Source organism: Achroia grisella, unplaced genomic scaffold, assembly GCF_030625045.1.
Source record: "Achroia grisella isolate CSIRO2021 unplaced genomic scaffold, CSIRO_AGI_Agris_v1 utg1581, whole genome shotgun sequence".
NCBI lineage: Eukaryota > Metazoa > Arthropoda > Insecta > Lepidoptera > Pyralidae > Achroia > Achroia grisella.
In genome coordinates, this window is record NW_026712659.1 from 781,952 (window position 1) to 802,789 (window position 20,838).

Below are 20,838 nucleotides of genomic sequence, written 5' to 3' on the forward strand. Positions count from 1 at the left end.
TAGAAAATCAAAGTGAACACAGTTGCTAACAACTCCATTAGAAACAGTTTCATACATACGGTTGTGAATCATTTGATAGATACAGTGGATGTCACGATACATCGTGTTGCAATGACAATATCAAATGGTTCATACATAACGCCTTCACTGCCAATATAATCTGTTTCAAATGATGCAATTATTATAGTACATCTGTGTTACATAATCCTCAATTTATCAAGGTGTTATGTCCGCCATACAGGTACCTACATCTATATTTGTGTATCTGTGCATTAGTTTTAATCTATGGTTCATTAGATATTTCGACTAGGTTGCACTAGCCGTGGTCACTTCTTTATTGACCATATCACTGACACCTTTATTTACCATAAAATTACTATATTCGTGGAAAAAACCTTTTAAATATATTATATTCATAAGGTTTCTATTGTTTGAAGGTTTTTATACAAACATGCTGGGACAAGAATTCAATTACATTAATAAGGTTTATATTTTTTAAAGGTTTTTATACAAATAGGTATGCTATATCATATTAATAAAGTTTATTAGATGTTTCACGGTTTTTATACAAACATGCTGGGACAAGAATATAATTATATTATTAAGGTTTATATTGTTTGAAGGTTTTTATACAAATAGGTATGCTATATCATATTAATAAAGTTTATTAGATGTCTCCAGGCTTTTATACAAACATGCTGGGCCAAGAATTTAATTACATTATTAAGGTTTATATTGTTTTAAGGTTTTTATACAAATAGGTATGCTATATCATATTAATAAAGTTTATTAGATTTTTCACGGTTTTTATACAACCATGCTGGGAAAAGAATATAATTATATTATTAAGGTTTATATTGTTTGAAGGTTTTTATACAAATAGGTATGCTATATCATATTAATAAAGTTTATTAGATGTTTCACGGTATTTATACAAACATGCTGGGACAAGAATATAATTATATTAATAAGGTTTATATTTTTTGAAGGTTTTTATACAAATAGGTATGCTATATCATATTAATAAAGTTTATTAGATGTTTCACGGTTTTTATACAAACATGCTGGGACAAGAATATAATTATATTATTAAGGTTTATATTGTTTGAAGGTTTTTATACAAATAGGTATGCTATATCATATTAATAAAGTTTATTAGATGTTTCACGGTATTTATACAAACACGCTGGGACAAGAATATAATTATATTATTAAGGTTTATATTGTTTGAAGGTTTTTATACAAATAGGTATGCTATATCATATTAATAAAGTTTATTAGATGTTTCACGGTATTTATACAAACATGCTGGGACAAGAATATAATTATATTATTAAGGTTTATATTGTTTGAAGGTTTTTATACAAATAGGTATGCTATATCATATTAATAAAGTTTATTAGATGTTTCACGGTATTTATACAAACACGCTGGGACAAGAATATAATTATATTATTAAGGTTTATATTGTTTGAAGGTTTTTATACAAATAGGTATGCTATATCATATTAATAAAGTTTATTAGATGTTTCACGGTTTTTATACAAACATGCTGGGACAAGAATTTAGCTATATTAATAAGTTTTATATTGTTTGAAGGTTTTTATACAAATAGGTATGCTATACCATATTAATAAGGTTTATTAGATGTTTCACGGTATTTATACAAACACGCTGGGACAAGAATATAATTATATTATTAAGGTTTATATTGTTTGAAGGTTTTTATACAAATAGGTATGCTATATCATATTAATAAAGTTTATTAGATGTTTCACGGTATTTATACAAACACGCTGGGACAAGAATATAATTATATTATTAAGGTTTATATTGTTTGAAGGTTTTTATACAAATAGGTATGCTATATCATATTAATAAAGTTTATTAGATGTTTCACGGTTTTTATACAAACATGCTGGGACAAGAATTTAGCTATATTAATAAGTTTTATATTGTTTGAAGGTTTTTATACAAATAGGTATGCTATACCATATTAATAAGGTTTATTAGATGTATCACGGTTTTTATACAAACATGCTGTGACAAGAAACTAATTATATTATTAAGGTTTTTATCCAAATATGCTGGGACAAGAATAAGTTTGAGGTTATATAAAATTTACAACTTAAAATTATTATTACGGAATCCCTTGACTCCCAAACCAGTTACCTTGAAGGTGGCTCCACACGGGGGCTCCTGTTCCACATTGTTAATTTTCAGTTTTGCAGTTGTAACAAATAAGATGTCGTAGTTCGGCCCGCCAAATGTAACAGAGGTCACCTGCTTAGCCGGTATTGATATCTGTCTGAGCAATTTACCTTCTCTCGGGTCTATCTGGAGGATGCTAGATCCGTCGAACACTGCTACCCAGAGGTTACCATCCGTATCGATGGTCATACCATCAGGGGTGCCGTTCACTCCTTTTTTCTTGAAGTCGAAGATGCGTTTCATGTTTGCTGGAAAAAAATTTTTTTTTTATAAATTTATTAGTGGATCTGGATTGATAGATAAAATGTTTATTCACGTTAAAGGCACACACACAAGGCACTGTAATGGTGAAATGGGTGACGAAAAAGGGGTGAAAATGGTTCATGGTTGTACTTACAAATTTCTCCTGTTTCAACATTATAGTCATATCGCCTGATATTCAACTCAGGCGAGTCTATGTAGTACATAGCCTTCTCCTTTAGATCCCAAGTTAGACCGTTGGATATCCCAATCTTGTCGCTCAGCTTTATGATTCTGCTACCGTCCAAACGGAAGAAAGCGCCCTGCTCTGGTATGAAGACGCCTAGAGGCTCCTCGTGGCCCATCGTGCCTAGAAATATAATAATCTTATTAATATTACAAACGCGACAGTTTGTGAGTATGGATGGATGTTTGTTACTCTTTCACGCAAAAATTACTTTTTTTTTTTTATAACACAGGGGACAAACGAGCATGCGGCTCACCTGATGGTAAGTGATTACCGCCGCCCATGAGCACCCGCAACACCAGGGGAATTTCAAGTACGTTGTCGGCCTTTTAAAAAGAAATAAGCTCTTTTCTTGAAGGTTTCAATATCGTATCGGTTCGGAAATACCATTGCGGGAAGGTGATTCCACAATGTGGTTGTGCGGGGCAAAAAGTTTCTAGAAAACTGTACTGTGGAAGACCGCCATTCATCCAGATGATCAGGATGGTATTTCAGTTTCTGGCGGGTGGTACGGTGTTGAAACTCAGCAGCTGGTATTAATCCGAACAATTCCTCAGAACACTCCCCGTGATATATGCGGTAGAAAATGCACAGAGATGCAATATCTCGCCGCAAAGCCAATGGGTCGAATCTGTCACATAGACATTGATTACCAGTGATTCTGACTGCTCGGTTCTGAATGCGGTCAAATGGAAGTAGTTGGTATTGTGGTGCTCCCGCCCAGAGGTGAGAACAGTATTCCATATGCGGCCGGATCTGCGCCTTATATAATTGCAAGCGATGGGCCGCCGTGAAATACCGTCTCACTCTACTGAGCACACCAAGCTTTTTTGAGGCTATTTTAGCCTTGTCCTCCAAATGACCGCAAAACTGAACGTCACTTGATATATCAACGCCAAGGACCTCGAGATTTGGCTTCACATCAAGGAGAGTGTCTTGAAACTGAGGAGATACGATAAATGGAATCTTTTTAGCGGTATTGAAAGGATTTTGACGTAACTTTACAGTAATATAGTTTATGCATCAGAATAACACATAGGCCAAAAATATCAAGCAGGCGTGCGGGCAGGGTGAAAATTTTGATTTGGAAATACATTACATAACGCAAAATCTAAGCATGGACACTTAGGGGTATGAAAAATAGTAGCCGATTCTCAGACCTACGGAATGTGAATATAAAATTTCAAAAAAATCGGTCTAATCGTTTCGAAAACGTATGATAACTAACATTGTGACACGAGAATATATATTTTTATATTTAAGATTATATTATATTATTTTCTATATATATTAGTCCTTAAGAGTATATAATACGGGCCAGTATTGATTTATAAATAACTAGCTACTCACCCCGGCTTCGCACGGGTGTACATGTATATATACCTTCCTCTTGAATCACTCTATCTATTAAAAAAACCGCTTCAAAATCCGTTGCGTAGTTTTAAAGATTTAAGCATACATAGGGACGGACAGACAGCGACAGCGACTTTGTTTTATACTATGTAATAATGATAGTAAGTTGCCTAAAGTAAATAAATAAACTACGAATTAAAAAAAATGTAAGTTATGCACACCTGCATAGAGTCTGCCCCTCGGGTCTGCTTTCCCGTCGTTGAGTCTCGTAGTGGGATTTGTATGTTGGTCTACTTCTCCAATCTCCTTAACTACGGTAGCAGGGCTGTTGTTTCTACCGTCCCACCGCACCACCTGGAACTTACGTCCCACTCCAACCACGAACTGGTCACTTGTGCCTTCCACTGGGACAATGAAACCCACTGGACCATCTGTAACATAAGGAATGGAAATTTACATAGGTATACGCTTACAATCAGCGTCCAGATCATACTTTCACACACACACACACGACACCGTCCTCGCCGACGAAGACGACGACCTCAACCACACAATGCCACGCATTCAACCCGGCGCTTTACACCAGTACCCCGGTCGCCCCTCCCACCGTTTTTTTTATGGATGATAATGGAATGATGCACCCGCCTGCGCTAACGGTGTACGCTGGCGGGGCACCAGTGGAGGATGATAAGATGAACATGAGGTCAGGTCAGTTAGCCCATCGTGATAAATTCACCGGGAATTTATCACGATGGTTTCCAGGGGGAACCGCGTGGAGGTGTGGAACCTGACATGGTACATTGATAGCAATGGGGTCATGAGTCCACATTACTAACAATCCTCTTCCCCCCCCCCCCCCACCGTTCCCTCGTCCAATTCAATGGGGATCGAAATTACGTCGCCCTGAGCCGAGCCGAGGTTCGAACCCCTAGTAGTGCCCTTAGACTAAAGTCGTATCCGTCAGGCGGGAGTTGGCCTTCAGCCGCTCCACAAGTCCTTCCTTTGGTTTGGAGTGCCATCTGCACTCGCCCCCTATCGTCCGGTGAAGCTGTAAAGGCCAGCTGCGGCCAACAGCATTAGAGTAGTCCGAAAAAAAATGCGCTACCACGCACCCACCTGCGCTAACAGTATATATTTACCATAATAAATCACTATACCTCTAGATACCTGATATCTGCCTTTTAAATGAGTTATTGGGCTGCATATAAACACTTATATATATAACTTTGTTAGTAGGGGCACTAACTAGGCCTATGCACGACAAAAATCTGCAGATTCTGTCAAACTGAAGAGGAAATTCCATTACACATCCAATGTGGTTGTAGCCCACTCATGCATAAACGAAATATCTCCTTTGGAAAGTTTACACTCTTTCCCGAGGAGATAAAAACCATCGCTCCTAAGAATATCCTTCAATTCTTGTCCCTGACGGGTCTAGGTAGCGAACTCTGAAAAGGGCGAGCACAATAGATCTATGTAGGTCGCAGTGCTACAGTCGCTACGGTCGCAGTGCTACAAACATGCTCATCCTAACAATGACGACCTCGGTGGTCTAGCGGTCTAGCACACCGCTTTACGACTGATGGTCGCGGGTTCGATTCCTCGCACGGCACAAACATTTGTTTTCATGAGTATGATTGTTTGCGTCGGTCTGGGTGTTTTCTATGTATAATATGTATGTATTTACGAAAAAATAAATTATCTATGTACTTGTATCAGTTATCTAGTACCCATAACACAAGCTTTAGCTAGCTTAACTTGGGACAAGATGGCGCTGTGTGAATTGTCCTTAGATGATTATTATTATTATTATTAATAGCCCAAACAATCCAATAAAAAAAATAGTAGGGGCAGTATTTATACCCAGGAAGTTGGTAATATAGGTAGTTTTTTGTTCTATATCTCCCCGAAAGAAAAGATTCCAATGTCTGGTCAAACACTTTATTTATAAAAGCTTATTATAAAATTTGCTTATTAAAAGAGTTTGCTAATTATAGTAATATTTCTGTAGAAAATAATTAAAATTCATAGCGCTGATATTATCTCATTGCACTAGGAATGGGTACATAGCGGTCATTCTGATTATCGTATGCCTCTCTACTTGTTATGCCTCCATGTATTTATTTATATTTACATATAAATAAAATTGGAGTGTTTGTTTGTAATATTGAAATAACCTTTTTTTACTACATGCATATGAATATAAATACGGTACACACACCGAAATAACATTTTTTTACAATTTTTGTCTGTCTGTCTGTCTGTTTGTTCCGGTTAATCTCTGAAATGGCCGGACCGATTTTGCCGGGATTTTTTTTGGCAGGTAGCTGATGTAATAAGGAGTAACTTAGGCTAATTTTATTTTAGAAAAAATCTTTTTTTGTTAAGTAAGTAGTTAGTAGTTGAGTAGAGTAAGTTAAATTTCACGCGGACGAAGTCGCGGGTACAGCTAGTAAAAAATAACATTTATTCAAAAGAGTAACACACAAGTTTATCGCCCTTGCTTCTTGTGATGAGTCTGCGTTCCAAATGAGTGGTAGAAAGAAAAAAGATTTGACCATTCAAAAGTAACCTCTATTAAGTTTATTTGAATAAGGTAAAAACAATTTTAAGATTGAAATAGATAAAATCCCGGTAAATGCCACAAAAGGAAACAAAATCCTCACCGAGTTTAGTCTTGGTATGCTCCTTGGTGCTTAGCACGTATTTGTGGATGGTACGGTCGTGGATGCTGACAAAGAACAGCGCCTGCTGCTTCTCGTCCCAGTGTGGACCCTCGCCCAGCACTACAGGATCCACAATCTTCTCAACCGTCACTGACATCTATGGTAGAAGAGAGGTTGAAGTTCATCATTTTTGACGACCTTGATGGTCTAGCGGTCTAGCACACCGCTTTACGACTGATGGTCGCGGGTTCGATTCCTCGCACGGCACAAACATTTGCATGATTGTTTGTATCGGTCTGGGTGTTTTCTATGTATAATATGTATGTATTTACAAAAAAAACTATGTATATGTATCAGTTATCTAGTACCCATCACACAAGCTTTAGCTAGCTTAACTTGGGTCTAGATGGCGCTGTGTGAATTGTCCTGAGATTATTATTATTATTATTTATCTATATATTTGTAAATACATACGTAATATACATAGAAAACACCCAGACCGATACAATCATACTTATGAATACAAATGTATGTACCATGCAAGGAATCGAACCCGCGACCATAGGAAATAAGATGGTGTACTAAACCACTACACCACATACATGTAAATTAATAAATGAAATTTTAATATTCTTAGTTGTATAACCACTTGTATCTATTTTTTGTATTTGTTCTGTTGTTATCATATCTAGCTTATTTATCTTGTATTGTCATCTTGTTGTGATAAAATCATGACATCTTAATGTGTATCAACTCCTCTCAATACGATATCTACTCATTTTATGGATATAATTTGATACAAAATAAAGCGGTACGCTAAATACACTTTTTTGAAGGTAGGCGAGGAGAAATTCTCCCCATTCAAATTCAAAAATCATTTATTCATGTAGGACATTTTAGCCGCTTATGAACGTCAAGTTTTTTACATTATAATTTAATTTCTTTCCATACCGTCCAGTTCGGTATATAGATCCAATTGAGAAAAACTGGCAAGAAACTCAATGGAATTACCTACTTTTTTTTTAAAGCCAGTTTATTTACAATGTATATTTATATAGGTGTCTATGTCTAACATTAAATGAAAATCCCGTGTATGAACAACTATTGCCATGCACGCTCGTCATTCAAGTAATCGTTTAGTGAGTAATAATAGGCTTCGCTCAGTAAATATGATTTAACAGATGTTTTGAATTTATTTAAGGGTAATTTCAATATATCCTTTGGTATTTATTTGTACATTTTTATACCTATTCCCATAAAAGATCTATTGACTTTTTCTAAACGATACTTTATCACCAATTCTTAACCCCCTACGGGTTAAGAATATTGTTTACATCATTTAATTATCTAATAACGCCTTATAGGGTGCGAAAACATAGCAATAAAGGTCTCAAACATGACAACGAATGAGAAGCATTACTAGTAATTAAAAAAAAGCATCCCAATGTTTTTTTTTAATTATTGTAACTTCTTACAACTGAGTTCAAGTTATATGTAAAATATACTTATAAGTAAACAAAGACGGATGTAATTAACAACTTTGTCAGTCTTTTTTTTGGTTCTGTTTATCCTTTATAGGAAAGGCAAAGGGAACTGCACCCATACAGCCATGTCTTCATATTTTTTATATTCTTATATATATTTTTAAATGTCTTGAATTGTTGAGATTAATGTAGGCGTACAGCGCAAAAAATGTTTGTTTAATTGACAGCTACAAAACAAGCTAATGCCATAAACTACTATTGTGTAAGGGTTGAAAACGTCACATTTGACAATCATAATAACCTTTAATTTGCATAACCCGCCAATGAAAATTAACCATCTCGAATATTACGCTCTCAACGCAAGATGCCTATTAAATTCGGCGGATTATACATTGTAACTCCTAATAAACGTAATTCGTAAAGTAAAGGATTTTTTACTATATATACTACACAATAAGGTTCTAATTTGTATATTTATATTATAGATAACAGTAGAATTTTATTAGATTAATAAATATTTTAAATATAAAAAAAGTAAACAACATAACCTCAAAATGTATGACAAGATATTTTACAAGTGAACTCACCTTGTTTATCTGAAGTGTACTGTCGAATGATCACGCAGGACCGGCGTACGTTGACTCGTCCGTTATCCGACGATTTAAATAAACTGTAGAGAGTTATGGCAACGTAATTGAGCGGACTATAGTATATATATGTATAGGTAATAAAGTAGTGTTGTTGTACCTACCGACCAGAACAATAATCGTTTTGATACGATATCGTTCAGTGGGTTAGCGAAGCATCACCCGATGACCTGTCTGTAATTTAGTCCATTTTTCCAGTAAATATGTTATTATAAAAACCAATTAAGTATTACATAAAGAGTTCCCTGTTATTTGTAAGACATAATCAGATCATTGTGACAGATACTAAGTACAATGGAGTACTGTAATGAAAAGAATTCTAAAAAGTATATTTCCTTAATACCTATTCACATACAATTTTGCCGTGTGGTTTTACTTGTGCGACTGTTACAAGAGTATTTATTTTATTTGCTAACTGTTCCCGTGACTTCATCCGCGTGGAATTTAACTTTATTTTTCTAGAATAAAAGTAGCCTAAGTTACTCCTTATTTCATCAGCTACCTGCCAAACGAACCCCGGCTCAGGCCGTCGTAATATCGGTCCCCGTTTGAATTGGACGGGGGACCGATCGGAGGAGCAGAAATGGGGTTCTTACTATGACATAGTTATTTAGGGGGCGTCCATAAATTACGTGGTGTTTTTTTTAATTTTCTGTCCCTCTCCCCCCTTCCCGCCTGGTGAGATGTCGTGAGATTTTATTCTACCCTCTCCCCCATCCCTCAATCTCACGTGAAATTTATCAAAATTTGGCTTTCTTGCGTTGGATTGTTATTGTAAAAGGAAAAAAAATGCTTTATTTACGACTAATTAAGACTAGTAATCAATGTTGCTGAGAGTTATAAGTGTAATAAGCATGTACAATCTGGATTAAATGAACCAAAATAGTATATATTTTTTTGTAACAATCAGAAAAAATTGCGTGATATTTGTCGAGACCCCCCCCCCCCCCTCTCCAACGTAAGATTAAATGAGATTTGACTTGACCCCCCCCCCCCCCCCATTAACATCTCACGTAATTTATGGGCACTTACCAGATGATACTATTGCTGTATCATCATAATGATTTGCAGGTATATGAATAAATTAACATTTATTTCCTCAAATAACATTAATACTTTTGATTGATGATTGATGGGGACGGGAATTGTTAGTAATGTGAATTAATAACCGCATTGCAATGTACCATGTCAGGTTGCCTCCACGCGGTTCCCCCCGGAAACCATCATGTTCAATTTCTGGGCTAACTGACCTGACCTCATGCTCATCTTATTATCCTCCACTGATGCCCAGCCAGCGTAAACCGTTAGCGCTGGCGGGTGCACCATTTCATTATCATCCATAAAAAAAATTAGCATAATAATTCAGGATTTCTGTAGAGCTATTTATTCATTTATTTTATTTAAATTTAATAGAATACCTAAGTAAAGAGTACATGAATAAATATATACAACCATGAGTATAGATATACAAATAAATATAATCATTTTATAGAATATACATGAATAAATATATATATATATATATATATATATATATACAAAAAAATACCATACACATATAAATACATGACCAATAATCTGACAATGAAAAAGTGATTACAGACAGTGTAAGCATATTACAACATAGTAATAGATGCAAAATGTATATCTATATATATATACTAGCTGTCCCGGCAAACGTTGTTTTCCCATATAAATTAATAACGCTATAAAAAAATAGGGTTTGATGATAGAAGGGTGAAAATTTAGGATTGTATGTATTTTTGTATGTTGTATCATAAAAAAATAGAAACTAAAAATTTTGTCTAAAAAATAAAAATTAGGAGTAGACTACCCCTAACATTTAGGGTGATGAAAAATAGATGTTGGCCGATTCTCAGACCTACTCAATATGCTCACAAAATTTCTTGAGAATCGGTCAAGCCGTTTCGGAGGAGTATGGGAACGACAACTGTGACACGAGAATTTTATATATAAGATATATATATAGCTATTCTGTAAACATCACTTAAGAATTCGTAAGCGGATTCCGCAGTGAGATTCTATTTTGGAAGCGACTGTAGCGCCACACGGTCCAGAGCGGGATAGACGTAAAACAGTCACCAGTGATTTTTTGACATTTGTTGCATCTAAAGGACAATATTGGTATTCTGTATATCTTAAATGAAATATAAATCAAATATAAATAATCTTTATTCAAATCGTTTATTAAAGAAAACTTTTAAATGTATTATTTTAAGATTTTTGGATAGTCATCATTTTTTTTATTAACAATGTCTATGAATTTTAAGTTAGATATTTTCTACAATCGTTTATAAATTCTTCAATTTTATAATGCCAAATTTATAAACAGACCATTGATTTCACCAACATACTATTATCACTTATAATATTATTGAAAAGGCCATTGGTAGCTTAAAGGAAGATCGAGATCCAACATCCTAATATTGACAAACATATGCTGTGTGTTAAAATATCACAGAGAATGTAAAACACTATTCGTATATAGGTTTTAATCATAAAAAATAAAGAGATAAAAGATAAACATAAAAAATAAAGAGATAAAAATAAAAAGATTTATAATATTAATAATCTTTATTTGTATGTTTTTATAATTTTGTAAAATATACATTATAATATTGTAATTACTCAAACTTGAGCACTATCGTTGTCCGACAGTAACTTAACTACCACCTATGTTACAGCATTACATAGTTGGCTGGAAGAGATCTCTTTCAGAGATAAGCCCACCCTTGCTCACATTTTTGTATAACAATCTTTTGATTTTATAGTGTTATAAGAGTAAAGGATATTTATTTGTCTCAAATATTAAACTATTACAATCGATGCTTATAATAAAATTTAGAATGAATAATCTAGACAAAACGGTCTACAACTCAAACTCAAGTGCTTCAAGTCGTCGATGCAGTTCATCTATATACTATAATTTTGTGCAATTTGGGTGAGTTCTTTATTTCCCTTCTCCTTCGATCACTGCAAGAGGGGGCAATGAGTCCAGCCTCAAAGCTATTCTTTTATAGCCTTCATTAGTAAATGAATACAATAAAAAATCAACGACGACATAAAAACATTTAAGTTCTCTACTAATAAAGTGAACATAAAAATTTAACAATAACATAACATATTTATTTTTAGCACTTTATTGGTTTGAATTTCTTGCTAATAATTTTAAACCCTCGCCGATAGCCAACAATCCCTGACCAATGTGATGGTTTCTATCACGGTCTCGCTGCAACAGTTCCCTCATCACACTCGACATGTCCTCCATCACTGTAACGATTCTGCGATCCAACTCCAACCGCTGCTCCTCCACCCTCAGGAAGCGATGAGTGATGTTTAAAAATTGTGATCGACGTTGTGAAGGTAAGGGTAATAACCTTCGCCTGCGGTGTGGAACTGTAATAAAATATTGTATCATATAAACAATACCAAATATGACATTTAAAGAAAAAAATCATTAACACATTATGAGCGGGGCAGGCATTTGTATTCGAATTAATTATATTGTATTGTATTTTCCCTTGTGTCACTTATTTTAAACGGTTATTAATATCTTCCCCGTTTTTAAACGGCAATGGTGGAACGAGTTCTAGTACCTTATAAGTGGCAATACGCTTATAAATGGCAATCCCCGGAACGGATACAAATATCTGCCCCGCGTATGTGTGTACTAACAGATAGACATTCCTAAAGAAACAAAGTAGATTTTTATATAAACCATGAACAATTCACACAGCGCCATCTAGTCCCAAGCTGAAGTGAGTTTGGGGTGTGGGTACTGGACACCTGATTATTATAATGAAGTATAATAAAATAGCCTTTGGAAAGAGTGTTTCCTGTGTTTTCTTTTTTATCAAACTACATTCCGAACTTAGGATAAATTTAATTTATCATAAGAGTCTATAATAGACCTACATGAATATTTTGATTTATTTTAACAAAACCGGTTCAGTTTCAGAAATCAAATCAAATATCATCGAGTATACTTTAGGCTATATATCTGGCTTTTGGGTAGTTATTCCATTTATTTTTTTAACTTCAATGCACCCAATACAACATTTACAGGCATACTTAACAATATGAGGTATTCTCTATTAGTCATGGATTGTGCTGAGAATATTTGTTGGCGGTGCAAATATAAATAAAATTAATGTCTGATAAAAAAAATGTTATCTCTACATATTAAAAAAAGACAATTACTTGTATTATGACGAGGTGATTGCGTGCTGCGAGTTGGCGAATTATACTGATGTGGAGACGCAGTTTGGTAACATTGAGCTTGCGGGGAGCCTGCATTAGTATTACTTTCTAATTCTTCAGCCATCTGTGTTCAAATGAAATAATAAATTAGTTATTTCTAGCAGTCAGGTACATGATTGTATAGTGGGAGAGTAGTAGTTTCCAAGTTACTTACATACAATACAAAGCATGGTCTCTCACTTAATATATTTTTTTATAGTATATTTTCTGTATATGATCTTACAAATAAAAAAAGATAGTATCTAACCATTGATATGGGACTGTCAGCATTTGTCATACTAGTTATTTCATCCAAAGGATCGCTCGTAGAGTTTTCCTGAAATCATGTTTAAAAATATTTTAAAAACTACATAAATATACATATTATTATTATTATTAACATTTTATTGTTCATATACTCATTGTAATATCAATAACCATTTTGAAATCTTGTGTTGGAGAGGGTTGCCGGTGTTGTGCTGCAGGTACAAAACTCTGCAAAATTAATGAGAAAACATATTTTATAAACATATTGTGACAAGAGTCTGAAATAAATAATTACTTCTATAACTTAGCACTCAGCAAATCATGTTGTTTTAATAATTCTTTTTCTTTATACATATCTGTATATTGTAAATTGCATCTTTTGTTGAAAAAATGATAAAATGTTAAAATCTATTAATTTGACGAGCTCTGAGAAATCCACCTCTTAGGCGTCTGGACAAAACCATGTTATCTACGGGTTCAACCTATAGGAATCTTAAATTATAGTCAATGTGAAAAAATAAGGCAAACAATGAATGAATGTAAAATAATATTAACAGGATGTTACTCACTGCAAAAGTGTTATTTGCACTAGGTTTGTTGCCTTCTGTGAAGCTCTCACCACCCATTAATGATATAATCCGCTCTTCTACATCCGTAAGTTCCACCACCTCCTCAGTTCCAGCTTCAGAGTTGCGCCGCTCCTCAGAGCGCAGTATGGCCTTTTTTTTAACTGCACTCTTTTTATCGGCCCAATACTACAACAAATTGCTATTGTTTACAAATTGTCAGTTTAATTTCCTAATAAATAAAGGATATTTGTGTAAAACACGCAGATTGATAAAAACATTTATATCTTAACTTAATAATATTATAAACGCGAAATTTTGTGAGTATCGATGTTTGTTACTCTTTCAGTAGTTTTTGCGAGAACAAAAACTACTGAACGGATATCGATGAAACTTTACAGTAATATAGCTTATGCATCAGAAAAACGCAGTCTATATATATTTTTTTTAAATTTAACGTGGGTGAAATCGCGGGCACAGCTAGTATATAATAAATTATTTAAGTCAGTATCATTACATAGTATAAAACAAAGTCGCTGTCGCGGTCTGTCTGTCCCTATGTATGCTTAAATCTTTAAAACTACGCATACTACAGATTTTGAAGCGGTTTTTTTAATCGATAGAGTGATTTAAGCGGAAGGTTTATATGTATAATACGTACACCCGGGCGAAGCTGGAGCGAGCTAGTTATTATATAAACCGCTTCAAAATCCGTTGCGTAGTTTTAAAGATTTAAGCATACATAGGGACGGACAGACAGCGACAGCGACTTTGTTTTATACTATGTAATGATACGTTAGATAATATTAATTCAAACTACCAACCTTAGTCCACTGCTTCCACGTTTTCATACTTCCTCCTAAGTTATTTAAGCTCGGTGACACTTCCTGCCATTTCTTTCTTGCCTTATCTCGAGCACTAGGCACTTTTGGAAATCCTTTAGCCAGACTGCGGTTTTGCTCCAGAAAGAGCAAGAGCGCATCAATTTGCGCCCGAGATGGGTGTGCAGCTCGTTCGGTAGAACTAAAAAGAATACACGGGGAAGGAGCATGTGGACTCATGACCCCATTGCTAGCAATGCACCATATCAGGTTGACCTCCACGCAGTTCCCCTGGAAACCATCGTGATAAATTCTTGGCGAATAGGTCACGATGGGCTAACTGATCTGACTTTATGCTCATCTTATCATATTACACCGGTGCCCCGCCAGCGTAATCCGTTAGCGCAGGCGGATGCTTCAGTCCATTATACATCTATACATATAAACAAAATTGGAGTGTCTGTTTGTAATATTGAAATAATCGTTTCTTACTACATGCATATGAATATAAATACGGTACATACACCAAAATAACATTTTTTACAAGTTTTGTCTGTCTGTCTGTTTGCTCTGGATAATCTCTGAAATGGCTGGATTTTGACAGGTAGCTGTTGTAATAAGGAGTAACTTAGGTTACTTTTATTTTAGAAAAATAAAGTCAACTTCCACGCGGACGAAGTCGCGGGAACCGCTAGTCATTCATAAAAAAAATACACACTTACAAATGTAACATCTAGAACTACGATAAAACTCCGTAATACATTTCAATACTCACTTCATTTTAACTTCTACTTTTTACAAAACACAAATGTTCACTGAACTAAATGTTAATCGAAATTTTAAGCACTCAAACACTATATGTTCATACAATAACATCATACAAACAAACATAACCTCTTTTATTATGTTCCTTGAACTAACCAAACAACAATAAGTACAATTCGAACGCAGTGCATTTTACAATTTATTAATGTACGATTGCAGCAAAAAGAAATATAATATTTAAATCGTAAATAAATTAGTCAATATAATGACTAAACAACATGGCGCAGAGTGCCTGTCTCTAATGACGATCGTTCATTTTTTAATTCCCTTCACTTTGTCTTGCGTTTCACTTGTTTACAGAATACCAACTCAAGGCCGATTCATGTTTCCAAGTGAGTTCTGTCAACTGAGTGAGCATAGATATCGAACTTGCATTTACAGAATAGCACTACTGTTCTTGCTATTATTAGAAACTATCTAGTTTATCTACTCTACACTAGATGGCGCTATAAATAAATTTATACAATCTAATATTATATGTCACATTTTCAGGCTGGAGTTGGCCTTCAGCCGCTCCATAAGTCCTTCCTTGGTTTGGAGTGCCATATTGAAATAGGCCAGCTGCGGCCAACAGCATTAGAGTAGTCCGAAAAAAACGTGATATTTTTAAGACCACCTCGATTTTAGCATGTGGTAAAAGCAATGATGATGATTCTTGTAAAGAGAAAGTCTTTATTTGTATTGTATTTAAGTTATATCATATTAATATACTTATTTAATAATTTTATCCTTATGTTTTTCGTCCATTGATTACACATACTTCTAATTCATCCATTTAACTCTTCGTTTTATACATGTAAAGTCAATAATATCATTATCAAATTCCTTCATACAGGTCATTATAATGACCTAGTAAGGACAGCAGTGACATAATGTTATATTGAGACTTAAATATTGTATCTGTTTCTTCTTTTTTTATATATACTTTTTAATATACAATCGATTTGTCTACATAAAAATTTTAAATTAGTATAAAAAGTGAAGTTATATGTATATATAGTAGATATAGAACCTTAGCTAAGTCCATTTTTGTAACTGTTTTTTTTTTTTTTTGCACAATAAACTTAATAAATGCAAATGCTATTACATTTTTTCGGCTCCATTGAAAATCAGCGCTGCAGTGAACACGGTGCAGCGTATTCACTGCAGCTGCTGAGTGGAGGTTCCTTTCAGCTCATAGCGCGATATTAACTTTTAAGATTTATATTTTACTGTGATTTATTACATGCTGAATAAATTATTATTATTATATACAGTACAATCTTTATACAATTTTAGTTCTATGATAGTCTATCCGACCCGATAGGGTCCGATAGGGCCCGGAAGGACCCGACAGGGCCGATAACCCGAGGTGTTTCAGGCATCCATAGGTTACGGTAACCGTTTACCATCAGATGGGCCGTATGCTTGCCACCTACGTACTATAGAAAATATCATTCTTTTGTTTTTATATCATTATTTGGGTCATCATCATTGGTTGGTCGCTAAAGCTGAGGAAGCACGACGTTGGTTGACGTGTACCTGACAGTCTACATTTTGGTTAGTAATAAAGAAAAAATGTTTTAATATTTTCATTATCAGTGTATGACATACATTTACATAATATATATTTTCTCATAATGAGGCGTTTATACCAAGAAATGCAATTAAATATTTAAGAAACATCTGATAAAATAAAAATCTATGTAATAAATGCAATCTGTTTCGTGTAAATTAGCCTTTAAAAACAACTGACAGTAACTAAATAAAGACCTATTTAGATAATAAAGAATGAGCTTGAATAATGATTATTTAAATAATTTCCTTCATATAGGTACATAATGTACATATATAACTAGCCATATTACACGTACCTACCTGAGTTACATATATAACTAACGATACACGATATAGCTGGGTATTAAACATTTGTAATAAAAAATTGACGGCCTCGGTGGTCTGGCGGTTAAGAACACCGTTTTACATCCGATGGCCGCGGGTTCGATTCCTCGCAGGGTTCAAATATTTGTATTCATGAGTATGATTGTTTGACAGAGTTCATGATACCAACTCAAGGCCGATTCATTCTCGGGTCTTCTCGGGTTGTCGAGAAATTTACATTTGACGTTTTCTCTGTCAAAAAACTCAGTGGTTTCATTTACGATGCATTTTTGTTAAATATTAAATATAAAATTTAACTATAAAATTAATTATAAAACTTTTGATTACTGTATATTTAAAAACATTATACATATTATGAATAAGCCATTTTTTTTTAAATCTGAAATATATTAGGTTCTTACATATGAAATTAGCGTTTTGTCGAATGGCCACTTTGATCTAAATATCTCCTCTTTGGTTAGAAATTTCAATTTCAAATTTATACGGCTATTCACCCATGCATTTGTTTTTGAATATATGTGCGTTTTTTCTTTTTCAGCTTACAAAATGGAAAACTTAAAATATCGCGTCATTTACAGTACGTGCTCCATACTAGTCCTTCGAAGGATTAATGATGGATTTGGCAAATGAAAACACAATCTGCACGTTTTCGTTCCCCTGCAAAACAACGTCCAAGGTTGGTAATTATGATAGCAGATCCATCGCAATCCACGTCAGAGTTAGTTTCAGGTTGCGGTGTTAGTGACAAAACTGTATTAATCCAGTTGTAACAAATTGGGAGGGTGAAAAAGCTTAAAAGGAGGGTCCTTCATGAACAAAAAAGATTGATTTTTAAGACTTTACAATTGCTCCTAGATGTCCAACAGATTAAAGGCAATGATGATGATTCTTGTGAATTTTATTGATATGTCCAAATGTTCTCGTTATTTGTATTGTATTTAATTGTACCTCATATCGAGATGGCAAAAGGGCATAAATAATATACTTATTTAATTAATTCTTAACACGAATAATTTTATGGTTTTTCTCTCTCACGTTTGATTACACGTGGTACTTTCATCCATTTAACTCAGCAGTTTTTTCTTCATCTACCGTTACTGTTTAACATGACACACAGTCAATATCAATCATCAAATGCTATTACATTTTTTCTCTCTGTTGAAATTGGGATGTTTTTTAATTTCAATCGCCTGACCATTCGTGGGTAAAACAGCGACCTTAGGCGCATGTAGTTCAATCCAGTGATGTGTTCCAGCGTTCGTAGATGATCGGCAATCGCTGATTTGTGTGGTTGTCGATTTTTAAAATGTGCTCTTTGACTCTCTTCTATTGATCGTTTTGTTTCAGTAGCTACCACAACTACAGTCAATTTTGTAGACACTTTTAAGCTTATTTATATATTCGTTACTGCGGTAGTTTTAATGGAGTATTATTTAGTGCTGAATTTTGTAAATTATTATTATATATGGCTGTCTGTTCACTTCGGTTTTTTATACAATTATTTTGCCTTCTCTATGATAGTTTCTCTTCCGACTTCTTGAATAGGATAGTTCTTGTTCCACAAAAGCACAGAGATCTTACGCTCTGTTTGTGAGATAGTGACGACTGATTGTAAATGTCGTGGGTGATGATTTCAGGCATCCATAGGTATTATCTGTGTGTGTAACCATTTCACCATCAGATGTCCAAGGCCTATCTTTCTCCAATTCCATTGTAAATTTGGTTTTAGAATGTATGGAATTTAGGTATTTTACGTAATATCATTGTGTCTTAAATATGCAAAAACATCATCATTATCTTTTCCACAGGCTAATTTCTAATGGACTGAGAAACACTTTGAATGTGTCCATCCAAATATTAGCTACTAATGGTGCCACTGGGCTCCCCATTGCAAAGCCATCTATTTGAAGGTAGTATTCACCTTGGTACAGAAAATAGCCTGCATCTAATAAAGAAAAAAATGTTTTAATATTTTCACCTCCATATCATTCACTGGAACATGAATACATTCAACGTCAAAACTCACCATTATCTAATATATATTTTGCTTTTTAGTATGTCCATGAAATGGTGAGAATTTTTCACAAAATTGGATGACTTTATGGCCAAGAATGTTTAGCCAATTAAATATTTAAGAAACATCTTTTTGTGTATTTTGATAAAATAAAAATCTATAAAGACTGTAATAAATGTCACGGTGTTCTTGAATAACCGTTTCGACGTGTAAATTAGCCGTTGGAAAAACAACGTTTGACAGTATCTGATAATAGAACACGTATTTACTATCATAAAGAATGTTCTTGAATAATGAGCGTTTTTTTTGAGTAAGGATATTCTCCTTCATATATGTGCATATCGTTCTTCGGCTGTTATATATACGTAGCAAATATCTTATATTTACACGTACCTGTCTCAGTGATTCCGCGTCATTATATATATAACTAAGACCCGGTTAATAATTTAAATAAAGTATATTAAACACGAAAGTTTAAAATTAACAATGGTACATAGTTTGAATAAATAAAAAATATTTTGAAAAAAAAAAAAAACAGGTTACTCCCTTACAAAACACCGCTTTCATATGTTGGACCTAATATTATTCAGACTTATATTTATAATGACAGCACTATTTTTGGCTGGTTATTTAGAAAAATCATTAAACTTGTAAACAAAAATAGTTTCTGTAAAACAAAAAAAAAAAATACATGAAAGAAAACCTTAATATCTTGTATTATTGCGCCGCCACGCAATACAACAAAAATTTAATTTCTATATAGGTCGAGTTCTCGACTTTTCTCGAGCTTGATTTCCCGGGAACAAAACCCAACGATTTGTCTCGGAGAATTCTGAATGAACCCTAGTGCTTTCTATCTATATTGTTTTTCAAAAAAAAAAAATTTATATCAGTCGTCTAATAGACATAACATAACACAAGCTTTGCTTACAGTGGGACTAGATGGCACTGTGTTAATTGTCCAGCATAAATAAAAAAAAAAATTAACAAAGAACAGAAAAATAAATAAAACATCAAATTTGAAAAATCAGTTTACTTTAATTGATGGAATTTGGAAAAAAAATACAAATATCATCTCAAAGGCTTTACAGTTACGTTACATAAAGTCGAGCTGTGCTCAATACGACCCACACATACAGTTATACGTTACATTTAACCACAGTACAGTATATTCACAACACATTTATTGTAAGTAATTAAACGTATGATATGACAACAATTTTTTCTTTGGCAGTCACATGATTAGAATCACTAATGGTTACTGCCAACTTCCGACACGAGGCAAAAAATACGATTGGCACATTACAACACTACTAGGGAAACGGCGGAACTGCCGGCTCCCCGGACCGTAAAAGT

At 34.0% G+C, this 20,838-nt stretch overlaps 2 protein-coding genes across 2 annotated transcripts in view; both read right to left on the minus strand.

Annotated features, from left to right (window-relative positions):
* Nucleotides 1-2,073: 2,073 nt before the first annotated feature.
* Nucleotides 2,074-8,898, minus strand: LOC131841321 (regucalcin-like). The gene is made up of 5 exons (XM_059189644.1): nucleotides 8,789-8,898; nucleotides 6,718-6,874; nucleotides 4,273-4,482; nucleotides 2,609-2,821; nucleotides 2,074-2,459 (listed from the first exon to the last, which is right to left on the minus strand). The coding sequence occupies exons 2-5, from the start codon at nucleotides 6,872-6,874 to the stop codon at nucleotides 2,122-2,124; spliced, it is 918 nt and encodes a 305-aa protein (XP_059045627.1). The 5' UTR covers nucleotides 8,789-8,898; the 3' UTR covers nucleotides 2,074-2,121.
* A 2,746-nt stretch (nucleotides 8,899-11,644) lies between these two features.
* Nucleotides 11,645-20,838, minus strand: part of LOC131841341 (protein ovarian tumor locus-like) — a 35,264-nt gene continuing 26,070 nt past the window's right edge. The window contains exons 15-20 of the mRNA XM_059189664.1: nucleotides 14,766-14,964; nucleotides 13,945-14,130; nucleotides 13,547-13,603; nucleotides 13,377-13,445; nucleotides 13,070-13,193; nucleotides 11,645-12,265 (exon numbers count right to left, since the gene is read on the minus strand). Of these exons, the coding sequence (XP_059045647.1) occupies nucleotides 12,009-12,265; nucleotides 13,070-13,193; nucleotides 13,377-13,445; nucleotides 13,547-13,603; nucleotides 13,945-14,130; nucleotides 14,766-14,964 (892 nt within the window). The 3' untranslated portion in view covers nucleotides 11,645-12,008. The remainder of the gene's footprint in view (nucleotides 12,266-13,069; nucleotides 13,194-13,376; nucleotides 13,446-13,546; nucleotides 13,604-13,944; nucleotides 14,131-14,765; nucleotides 14,965-20,838) is intronic.